General features: G+C 45.8%; 1 protein-coding gene across 2 annotated transcripts in view; it reads right to left on the reverse strand.

Moving 5' to 3' along the window:
- DCDC2 (doublecortin domain containing 2) overlaps positions 1 to 12,510 on the reverse strand; it is a 137,568-nt gene that overhangs the window by 86,856 nt on the left and 38,202 nt on the right. For both annotated transcript variants that reach the window (XM_044295235.1, XM_044295234.1), the window contains exons 3-6: positions 10,027 to 10,103; positions 9,804 to 9,935; positions 8,897 to 9,043; positions 8,065 to 8,119 (exon numbers count right to left, since the gene is read on the reverse strand). In XM_044295235.1, the coding sequence (XP_044151170.1) occupies positions 8,065 to 8,119; positions 8,897 to 9,043; positions 9,804 to 9,935; positions 10,027 to 10,103 (411 nt within the window). The remainder of the gene's footprint in view (positions 1 to 8,064; positions 8,120 to 8,896; positions 9,044 to 9,803; positions 9,936 to 10,026; positions 10,104 to 12,510) is intronic.

A 12,510-nucleotide genomic window follows, 5' to 3' on the forward strand; every position in this document is an offset into this window, starting at 1 on the left:
CCACAGCGGCATTCTAGGAGAAATGTAACACGGGAGCCCGTAAATCTTTCTAATGGCCTTCCACGCCACTATGGTATCCCTTAACAAAACGGCTTGCTTAATCGACGCCGGGATGTCCCTGAGCCTGGAATGCAGTAGAGCCTCTAAATTTTCCCTGCCAGCAAGTTCTTTCTCGAGCCAAGTCGCCGAGTAGAAAGCAGTATCCCATACCCAATCTCGCGCGTGCCTAAACAGCGCCGCCAGATTATAGTGGCGGATATCAGGAAGCTGCAACCCCCCTTCATCCCGTAGCATAGTCAGCTTGGCATAGGCGATACGCGGTCGTTTGGTCTTCCACAGGAAGCGGCTAAATGCCCGCCGCATCCTCACCACATCCACATGTTTCAGTAGCAGAGGTATCATTTGAAGCGGGTAAAGCAATTTCGGGAAGCTCATCATCTTAATTAAGTGGGCTCTACCACAGAGAGACAAGGGCAGATCCCGCCACCTTTCTAACTCAGATTCTATTTTCAAGAAAAGAGGGGGGTAGTTCAGGGTATACAGCGAGCTCGGGGTGCGACCGATCTTGATGCCCAGATAAGTTATATAATCTTTCCGAATCTCCACCCCACTCATCGTGCAGGCCCCCAATTGCGGTGTTCGCCCTAAAAACAATAGTTGACTTTTGTCTACATTGACCCTATAACCCGTTACTTTCCCATAAGCGCTTAATGCCTCCAACACCTTCCCCAACTGGGCCTCTGGAGCCCCCATATACAGCAGGATGTCGTCCGCAAAACAGCTAACTTTCAGCACCTTTCCCCCTATTCTGATTCCGTCAAATAAATCCGAATGAGTCAGCCACCTCGCCAAAGGTTCCATCGCCAAATTAAAGAGCAACGGAGACAGGGGGCAGCCCTGGCGGGTTCCCTTGCCCAGTACTATAGACCTGGATAGGAAGCCGGGTATGTTTACTCTCGCCTGAGGAACCTCATACAGCGCCCCTAGGTAATTCCTAAAATGACCCTTGACGTTGAACCTGTCCAGCACCATGTCCAGCCATTGCCAGTTGACATTGTCAAAAGCCTTTTCGGCATCAATTGCAAGCAACGCCGGACATGGTGCTGTTTTCACCTCCCCACTCGCATGCAGACTAGCTAATACTTTGCGAATATTCGTAACCGCCGACCTCCCCTTCATGAACCCCACTTGATGCGGGCCAATCAGTTCAGGTACACATTGCGCCAACCTGGTGGCTAAGAGTTTGGACAGGATCTTGACATCCTGGTTTATCAAAGAAATAGGCCTATACGCACTCGGCAGGTTCAAGTCCCTCCCCGGTTTCGGGAGGACCTTAATATATGCCATCTTGCCCGAATCAGGCAGGCTCCCCCCCAGCATAACGCTATTAAACAATTTGGTCAGGGTTGGGACCAATTCTTGGTTCATTGACTTATAAAATTCCGCAGGATATCCGTCTGGACCCGGCGCCTTACAATTCGAAAGGGATTTTATGGTCGCCCCAACTTCCTCTTCCGTAATTTCCCCATTTAAGGCCTCTAACCGTTCCTCCGGTAATCGTGGCAAGTCAATTTTATCCAGGATACTCCTAGCTTCCGCAGGATCAAACGGATCCCTAGAATAGAGGGCCTGATAAAATTCTCCCAGGATATCTACCATCTCTTTCGGTTGGGTGCATAACCTTCCTGTTCTATCTTTAAGAGGATGCAGCATAGATTGTGCAGTGAAGGGGCGTGTTAAATTGGCTAACAAACGACCCGCCTTATTACCGAAGCGAAAAAATTTCGCCTTCTGATAGTCCCCTGTCCATTTTTCCCTCGTTTCCTGGCAATAATCGAAGTTGTGTTTAGCCGTCACCCAGGCCAATTTGTTGGGGATTGTGGGATTCTGCAAAAATCTGGTATAGGCTTCCCGCACCTCCCTCGTGGCTTGGTCATACCGCTCTCTCGCCTCGCGTTTCTTCCCTACTGTATACGACATAATCCGACCCCTCAGTACCGCCTTAGCCGCGTCCCAGAATAAGCGCTGATTGGCCGCATGCTCCGCATTATCCTGTGCATACTCCCACCACCATCCTTTTACTTTGTCAGTGAACTCCTTATCTCTTAACAGATGTTGCGGCATCCGCCAGATAAAATCCTGTCCCCTAGGGACTGCGTCCCTGAGCTCCATAACCACTGGGGCATGGTCCGAGATTAACAGATCGGCAATTTCCACCTTTTTCACTTTAGACAACAAGACTGTTGACGCTAATAGGTAGTCAATCCTGGACCATGACCCCTGGGCATGAGAGAAATGGGTATACTCGCGGTCTTCCGGATGGTAGTACCGCCATGTGTCATGCAGCCCCGTATTTTGCAGTAGCGGAAGCAGCGTCTGACTTCTCTGCCGTTTATTAGCGTTTGCAAATGTCCCCCGCTTTCTGTCCTCCTTTTCACTATGTACCCTATTAAAGTCGCCCGCTACAAGCAGCAGCTGTGAGTGCTCTGAGATAATGTCCCTTTCTAGGGTCTCGTAAAACGCTGCCTGGGAGCCATTAGGGGCGTAAACATTGTGGACCACTAACTGACCCACTGGCGAGTTTAACTCCAAACGAAACCATCTCCCCAGTGTGTCAGCTGTCGCAGACAGTACATCAAAACGCAACCGTTTATGAAAAAGCACTAAAGTACCCGCCTTCCTTCCCACGGAGGGTGACCCCACTACTCGGCCCACCCATAATTTTCGCATCCTGTCAAAATCTGCTTCCTCCAAGTGGGTCTCCTGCAGGAATGCAATGTCAACGCCCAGTTTTTTAAGGTAGCGGAGCACTGCCATACGTTTGGTGGGGGAGCGAAGGCCCTTAACATTCCATGTTGCAACTTTCATGTTGGTGACTCACTGAAAAGGACACTGCAGGAGGACCCCCGTAGAGCAAACGATCCTGTAATACATATAAGAGGCACCGGTATCAGCCTTACACTGTGTCTCAAACCAGTAATAACTCCCTCCCCAACCCCTCCCTCCCTCCCAACCACCCCCCACCCCCCCAACCAGCCCCACAACAATAACATACATTTTCTAGACTTCGCTTTTTTCGCGCATTCTACCGCGTAGCTGTTGTCACCACTAAAATCCAACCGCATCCCAATTCTTCTCCCACCATGCCCCACCCTCCAGCCCTATGCCTTGAGTTTCACAGACAACTACAACCCAAATTCAACATAACAGCAGGTCCGTTGATCTCTCACGTGTCACGCCAGGGATCCTGCCACAGGTAAAGTCTCTGCTTAGAGGCGATTACAGTCACACATTTTCAGCTTCCCGCAGATCAGCTCCCGCTGCACGTGCCATAGATCTGCCCGGGCTCTGTCTTGCTCCTCTTCCCCTGGATGATGCCGTGGATCTTTGGGACAAGGACATGAACATGTCCGAATATAGAGGGTCCATCTCCAACGCTTCTCTTGCCTCCCCTGGCGAGTGATAAGTATCAATCGACCCATCCGGACGGAAGATCCTCAGGGTGGCAGGGTATAGTAGAGCGAATTTGATCTTGTGCTTAGCCAGCGCTGAGCAGAGCGGAGTGAACTCTTTTCTTCGCCTCGCCACCTCAGCGGAGTAGTCGCTGAAAAGGAGGATCCTGTTACCCCTGATCATTAGGGGTTGCTCTTTACGTCTGAACTTCGCCAATATGGCCTCCTTGGCCGCATAATTCAAGTATTTCACAATCGTCGCCCTCGGTCTAGCGTTGTTAGAGCGCGACCCCGCCGGTATAGGCGGACCCAGGCGATGCGCTCTCTCCACCACACACGTGCCCCTCAGCCCCAATGCCTGCGGTATTTCCTCCTCACATATGTCCGCCAATTGATTCGGAGGGATCGACTCAGGTAACCCAATGATCCGCAAATTGCTCCTCCTGGAGCGGTTCTCTAAATCATCTATCTTTTCCTTTAAGAACTGGTTACTACGCAGGAGGTCAGCGATATTACTTTGTGCTTTCTCCAGATCTTCTTCGACCTGCACCACTCTGTGCTGTACCTCTGTGATCTGAGAGGTATGCTGTGCCACCTCAGACTGCAGCTGTTTCAACGCCGTCGCAACTGTGGCCTCCAGCGAGGCTTTAATGTCCGGGGCCAGGAGCTTAGCTACTTCTATGGCCATAGATTTACACGAGGAGGTTATATCACCTTTCGGCAGGAGGCCACAATCTCCATCTTCGTCCTCCGACCCGGACGCTTCGGTACTTCTCTGTGTGGACTGGGAAGTCGAGCGGGTGAGCCTGTGACGCTTCTCGGACACCGGCGCCATCTTGCCCCTAGCTTTCAGTTCGTCTCCCGTCGGGGGTAGTGTCGGCACTTCCCTCTGCGAGCCGCCCCGGACCACAAACTTTTCCATGTGAAGCCCCTCGATGTTCCCGGGGGTATTGGGGGCTAGTCTCAGCCCCGGTATGCGGCGATTTCGCTGAATTCGGGCCGGCCGAGCGGAGCGCTTCTCACTAGCGGCTTGCCATGCGCGCGCCGGAACCGGAAGAGGATCCTATTTTAACCGCTTTGAAGTAATTACTTTGATATGTATTTTTATTGTATTGGATTGAATAAAGATAGTGAATTTTACTATTTACTGTTGCGTGGCTCTTTTGGTGGTATTAGGGTCATTGTACCACGCTCATAGCTATTACTCAGTTGTTATAGGAGTTTTTAACATGGTTATAACAGAAAATAACATAATCCATAAGACAGAAGTCAAAACGGAAGCCTTTAAGAGGCATTCCGTTTTGATCAGTCTTCATAGAAGTCTATGGGAATCATAACGGATCCGTCACGATTCCCATAGACTTGTATTATGACGGAAAGTAAAACGGAATGCTTCTTAAAGGCTTCCGCTTGGCATTCCGTCATAATACAAGTCTATGGGCAGCATAACGGATCCGTCCTGGTTTCCGTTATGCAGGACTGGACTCCTGCATAATGGATCCGCTATGCTGCCCATAGACTTGTAATGCCTCTTAGAAGGCTTCCGTTTTGACTTCCGTCTTATGGATTCAGTTATTTTCCGTTATAACCATGTTATAACGGAAAACAAAGACGGAATCCATAACGGTGATGTGAACCCGCCCTGAACGGTGATATGAACTCAGCCTTAATCAGAATACATTATGTTATATAAAATTAGTCAGAATATTATTATGCATTTATGGAGACCTCTAATCCATAAACTAACATTTTTAAGGGTATTATTCAGAAGCTCCAGCGTCCATGTTTACAAATGGCCTATACATGGCGGTTGAGGCCAGCCAGTGGTCACACGTTGTACTACTGGCATCTCCGCTCACCAAGGGCAGCCATGATGCCAGTAGTATGGCACGTTACTGCTGAAGCCACTGATTGGCGGCAGTGATTACGAACCCACTATTTGTAAACAAAGACCAGGAGACTGTTGAAGGTTGTTCGCTGGATCGGTGGAGGATTAAAGAGGTGTGAAGCTTTTTTTTCCATAGAATAACCCCTTCAATAAACAACGTATGGCACTCAGACCATCTCAGGTTGATGTTTTATTTATGAAGGAGGAGGATGCCGGTTTAATGCGGTGTCCAGCCAACTGTAGTGAACTCTGTTAAAGATTGCCCGCACGCTCTCCATGCTGACTCACTATATGTATAGGTCTGGTTTTGTCCAGTCATTTCCATGCTATTTGTCCACAGTTATGTGTGTCGTGAATTATTAACTCCTAACACAAATCCCAGACAAAAGTGCAAATTATTCTTGATTTACTTAATAAATACATATTTTGATTATTATTGTAATAGCATTTCATTAACCCCTTAAGTACTGAGTCACGGGAATGTGTTCGTTCCTTCCTTCCTTACCACGTTCTGTCAGCCATTGCTTTTTTTTATTTTTGAAGTTGTCGATTTTTTTCAGCAATCATTTTGCTGGATTAAAAAAACTACATAAAACTGTACATATAATTCATACCAATGTTTTATAATGGCAGAATGCATAAAAAAAAAAAAAATTCTGCCATCGTTCAACATTTTTATTTATAGCATACAGGTATGTGATTTTGTAGGAGAGGGTCAAAATGAAGTGAATTAATATGATAAAATTGAATAAAACACATCCGACAGTGCCGGTTTCTGGCACGGAACTGCAACGCAATCAAGAATCTCACAAAACCAGACACAGAAGATTAAGCAGAGCTATCAGACTCTTCTGATGAAATCTTTTTTGTTAGAAATTAATTTTTTACTTTATACTACCTTAAAGGGGTTGTCTCACTTCAGAAAGTGGCATTTATTATGTAGAGAAAGTTAATACAAGCCACTTACTAATGTATTGTTATTATCCATATTGCTTCCTTTGGTGGCTGGATTCATTTTTGCATCACATTATACACTGCTCGTTTCCATGGTTACAGACCTCCCTGCAATCCATCAGTGGTGGTCGTGCTTGCACAACATAGGAAAAAGCACAAGCCTATTTGCTCCCATGGTTCCGGCCACCAGAGAGGCTGATGCTTTCTCCTATAATGTGCAAGCACGACCACCGCTGATGGATTGCAGGGAGGTCTGTAACCATGGAAACAAGCAGTGTATAATGTGATGCAAAAATGAATTTAGCCAGTAAAAGAAGCAATATGGACAATCACAATACATTAGTAAGTGCCTTGTATTAACTTTCTCTACATGGTTAAATGGCACTTACTGAAGTGAGATAACCCCTTTAACAAGCCAATTACATACACTTTTAATTTGCCACCTATCAGCTCATATAAAACTCAGATTAAAGCGGTTCTCCGGGCTTTTTCATACTGGCGACCTATCCTCAGGATAGGTCATCACCTGGCACCCCCGCAGATCAGATGTTTGAGGAGACGGCGCGCGCAGTGCGCATGTGCCTTCTCTCTTCCTGCTCTCCGCTGTATGTCTATGGGACAGCAGCAGTGAACAGGAAAAGAAAAGGGAGACAGCACGTGTGCACTCCGCACACCGTCTCCTCAAACAGCTGATCTGCGCGGGTGCCAGGTGTCGGACCCCCGCCGATCTGATATTGAGGACCTATCCTGAGGATAGGTCATCAATATGAAGAAAGCCCAGACAACCCCTTTAAAGGCATTCTGTAAAAAAGCCAACCAGGGGCGGACTGGAAACTCAAAATGGCCCTAAAAACAACTGAAAGTGGCCCCATGTTGTAGGAGAGTCAAAACTGACAGAAAAGTAGGAAGGGAGAACAGAATTAGGCAGGGCCTGCAATACCATAGTGCAGCACAAAATATATGCAGTACAAAATACTGCCCCAGTAGAACCAAATACCACGGTGCAGCACAAAATACCGACCCAGCAGAACAAAATTCCATAGTGTAGCACAATATACTGCCATCCTTGTCACAGTATTGAACTTTATCACCGCCCTAACGGGTGATACAGTAGGGCACCTGCAGCAGTTGGTGGATAAGTAATTGATGCTTCTAATATTAATGCTGATGGCATCAGGTCTTTATGTAACCAGCTGGTCGCCTTGAGGAGGGCTCAGGTGTCAGGTGGTCCCCTGGGCATCAGCCCACCAGGAAATTTCCCTGTAGGGTCTGTGGCCAGTCCACATCAGAAGCCAACATGTGATATCAAAAATGTGCCCTCTGCTCCTAGTTATTTATGATCTTTTGATGACCTAAGTTCAAATGAATGAACCTTCAACTATGGAGTCCTCAGGCCATGATTCGGCCTTGTGAATGAGGACTTATCTACTGGGAAAGCTAAATGTATGGCTGCAGTAAGGTAAATCATGCTTATTACATTTCCAGCTCATGACAAACCAAAAATCCATGGGAAATATATATTTCTAGTCTAGATGTGACAATGTGATAGTATAAAATGAGCAGAGCCAACTAAGCAGCAATATAGGCCATTATTTATATCCAGTGTGCTAAACTTAGAGGCTCTGGATCTCAAAGGATGTATGTGTACAAGATGATGAGAGTGATAGTTCCACTGGGACCTGCTTGTTATGTACTTACTTTAAATAGCAATTGCATGCAAGTTAATTTTGTTAAAAATCATGAGCACAACATTTCTTACAAGTTACTTACATTCTCCTTAGACTTTCTATATCCATTTATGGGAGGCAATGACGATGCTTTAGAACTATTTGATTTTGTGGACATGGAAAAATAAAAAAAATAATCATGAATACTTAAACCATAAAAGTAGAGACACTGGGATAATACTATTGAGGAGGAACATAGGAGGATACTAGGGGCTGTTGTATTAAGACATTCTCCTTGTGCTGATATGTATAGTAGTTAGAATAGCCACATCTTTAGTTAAAGGGGTTATCCCATGATCAATGTAAAAAATGAAAATCAGAGATCATATAGTCCATGACAATCTCTTTGTAACAAAGCTAGAACCAGCCCTGTACCTCACATGGATCCAGAGATCTCCTCATTCATTGAGCCACAAGATTTATATCAATCTGACAGCTCAAGGGGAGTGTCTTTTCTGCTGCAGCTCAGGGGGCGTGTCCATGCTCTCCCTATCACAGCTCAGGAGGCAGTTGAAGGATGAAACTGAGCATGTGCAGCCATCTCAGTGAGAAGGACAAAGAAATAAGAAAAAGTGGAAACAGCAGTAGGCGCTATACAGATACATTTTATTGTATAACTCTTTGGCTATGCTAAATTTTAATTCCAAGCATCCAGATCCAGGTACTGGTTTGAAAACTGTAGAATATTTTTCATGGGACAACTCCTTTAGAGGGCTTCAACATTTTAACTATGAAATTAGATTTATAAAATATTGTAATCTATGCTATACTGCAATAGGGAGAAAGACCACAATAAACACCATATGGAACATACTGTCTAACACAAGGTCAATAAGGAACATCTAACATAAGGCAAAACAGTTCTCTAAACTTACCCTTGTGCCCTTCTAACAGATGACTTTGTGAATATCAGATCACTGTATGGCAACTTTTTGAATTTTTCTCTGCCGACTGCAACGTAAAACTGTCCATTTTCTAATTCAGAGCCATCTTGAATGGGAACTCCTTCTAATGTGTATAATCTAAAGGGAATGATCAGGGATTCATATTTATTGGATTTGTTCATAAATTTGGTATTATCTACACAGATTTATTGAAATACAGTATAAGGACAAGTTTGGATTTGGCGAATGCCAGCAGAATGTTACCTGTCATCCGCCATTCCACTTTCCCAGATGGGCTTCGCTCCACTCACCCCGTGTGAATTGTTACCAGTGCTCAGCGAAATTCCTTAGAGCACTGACAGATTTAAAAGGGTTTTCTAAGACTTTTATACTGATGACCTATCCTGTGGATAGGTCATCAGTATCTGATCGGCGAGGGTCCCCGGTGTCGGACCACCACCAATCAGCTGTTTGAGAAATGACCTTTTCCCCTGTGAGTGCTGCAGCCTTCTCCGTGCTTACCAAGCACAGCTCCATACATTGTATAGCGGCTGTGTTTGGTTTCGCGCTCAACCCCTTGCACTGAGCTGTGCCAACGTCACCTGACCCATGAATGTGTCGTCATTGGCCTACGGAAAGCTGAGAGAAGGCCCTGGCATTACTACGAGTGCTGATGCCTTCTTGAACAGCTGATCGGCAGGGGTCTCAGGTTTCGGACCCCCACCGATCAGATACTGATGAACTATCCAGAGGATAGGTCATCAGTATTAAAATCTCCCCAAAAAAACTTTCATCTTTCCCTTTTTGCTCCCCAGGACAATGCCCTCAGGCTTTCAAACTGGTTAGTTGGCACAGTGGGTCCATACCCACTGCCCGTTACAGAAAATAAAGCAAGTACCTGTGTACAGCTCCACTTCGAAGTTTCACTTTGTCTGTAACCAAGGCAAGAACAAGTTCCCACTGATCCAGGACTTTCCTAGGTATCAATAAACGCACCACTGGGTTCATGATATCACCATTAGCAATAAGGCTGAAGGGAAAAGACAATAAACATAGTAAATCTGAATATAGTTCAATATAAAACAATACCCTGATCTAAATGAGAACATGAGATTACTCACAACACAGTACACGGCTCTTGAAGATTTTTCCTAAATCTTGCCGATACATTGATTCTGCTGTGGGACACAGGTTTCACCTGAAAAAAGACCAATAAGAATCTATTTGTTCATACTCTTACAATAAAACAAAGCATATACAGTAGTTTAATAGTTACATGGTGTCCCTATGGCTACAGTTGTAGGCGTGGGATTTTGTCAAGACCCTTGATATAGAAGGGCATTGGCAAAAGATTAGTGTGTACTTGCATTGTGAAGTAATGAGAACTGCTTCCACAAAAGACATGGCGGCTGGGACCATCTGGAGAAGCCTCGTCGCTGTTAGAACAAGGTAAGGAAGTTCCCTGGTGAACATCTCTCTCGATTACACAGGCCCTAGGACTGCTAAGGCAGCATGAGGACCACATAAAAAGAGTACTACTTTCAATACGCCTTGGATGGTAGGTGTTATGTGAAAAAAGAGCATACAACAGTAATGAATATAAGGAAATGCATCAACGTACTAAGACCATGTCTACATAGCACTGTTAGGAAAGGGGGGCAATCTCCAACTTGATCACCTTGAATCATATGTACAATTTGCAATATGATGGACTAAATAAACATTTGGGGTCATTTATCAAACTGGTGTAAAGTAGAACTGGCTAAGTTGCCCATAGCAACCACTCAGATTCCTCCTTTCATTTTCCAAAGGAGCTGTGAAAAATGAAAGGCAGAATCTGATTGGTTGCTATGGGTCACTAAGCCAGATCTACTTTACACCAGTTTGATAAATCTCCAACATTATGTTGATCAAGTTGAATGCTGCTTTTCCTTACATTGTACAGTGAGCAAGAATGTAATGAACATTATTATCATGGGACGTGAAGGTTAGTCATTGGCTTAGCTATTCAGCAGACTGGTATTATGGATACTTCTGAGATGATAGATGTTAAAGGGTTTTTCCAGGATCGGTATACGGAGAGCATATCCTCAAGATCAATATCAGATTGATGAGGGTCTGACTCTCAGCACCCCTGGTGATCAGCTGTTTGAAGGGGTCACAACTCTTGTGAAAGCGCTGCACTCTCTTCAATGTTTTCTGTACCTCAGTTCGTTGGCCTACACAATGTCTACTTTTGTATGGCGTACACATAGATGCACCAAGGTAAACACTGAAGAGGCTGCAGGACAGTGCTGTTGCCCATTCAAACATTTGATCTGAGTGGGTGCTGAACATCCAACCCCATATCAATGGCCTTTTCTGAGGATAGGCGATCAATATGCTGAACCAGAAAACACCTTCAAAGGTCAAATCTTCACGTAAGTTATGCAGAAATTTCACAAATATTGGTTGACAGTTGAGTACTTGGTACAAAAGTCAAACACTTCACTATCATAAACATGTTCTATATGTATACTATTATCTAAACATAGTTATAGAGATATTCTCTTCATTATAACGGTGCCCCCTAGTGTTTTATATGTAAAGTAATGTGCATGTCCACCTACTGAGGTGGTCGCACATGCTCAGTTCGATCCTTCAACTGCCACCGCATCTACTGTTAGAAGCTGTAACAGCTAGGCTAAGTTCACATCAGCGTTCAGCCTTTCCGTTCTCCTGCTTCGTTATAGGAGCAGGAGAACGGAAAGGACGGATTCAGCACATAACTGAGCCGAACGGAGCCTACGGACCCTATAGACTATAATGGGGTCCGTTAGGTTTCCGCTCAGAAGATGATTTTGGAGCGCAGACAAAAGTCCTGCATGCACAACTTTCATCTTCGCTCCAAAATCATCTTCTGAGCGTAAACCTAACGGACCCTATTATAGTCTATGGGGTCCATAGGCCCCGTTCGGCTCAGTTATGTGCCGAATCCGTCCTTTTCGTTCTCCTGCTCCTATAACAGAGCAGGAAAACGGAAAGGCTGAACGCTGATGTGAACTCAGCCTTACAGGGAGAGAGCTGCAGCAGAAGGAACACATCCCTGACATAGGACACACCACCTTAGGCCTCTTTCACACTGGCGTGTGAAAATGCGGGCCGCAATTCACAAGCACAGTCCGTGGGGCAGGCGCAGCGGATCGCAGATCCATTCACTTTAATGGGTCCGCGATACGGCCGTTCCGCAAAAAGATAGGAAGGGAAGTACGTGACGAATCTTTTTGGGGAAGGGAAGTATGTGACGAAATCCCACGGAAGCACTCCGTAGTGCTTCCGTAGGGTTCCGTTCCGTGGTTCCGTTCCACACCATTCCGCATCTCTGGATTTGCGGACCCATTCAAGTGAATGGGTCCGCATCCGGGATGCGGAATGCCTACGGAATGGCACCCGTGTATTGCGGATCCGCAAATGCGGTCCGCAATACGGCAACGGGGTGCACATGCCAGTGTGAAAGAGCAAGAGGCCTTAGAAAGGACATACCCCCTCACCTGCCAGCCTAAAGAAAAGATAGCAGAGAAACTGGAGCAATAAACGGGGTGATCACTGGATCCATGCAAGGCACA

Source organism: Bufo gargarizans, chromosome 5 (assembly GCF_014858855.1).
Source record: "Bufo gargarizans isolate SCDJY-AF-19 chromosome 5, ASM1485885v1, whole genome shotgun sequence".
NCBI classification, from domain to species: Eukaryota; Metazoa; Chordata; class Amphibia; order Anura; family Bufonidae; genus Bufo; species Bufo gargarizans.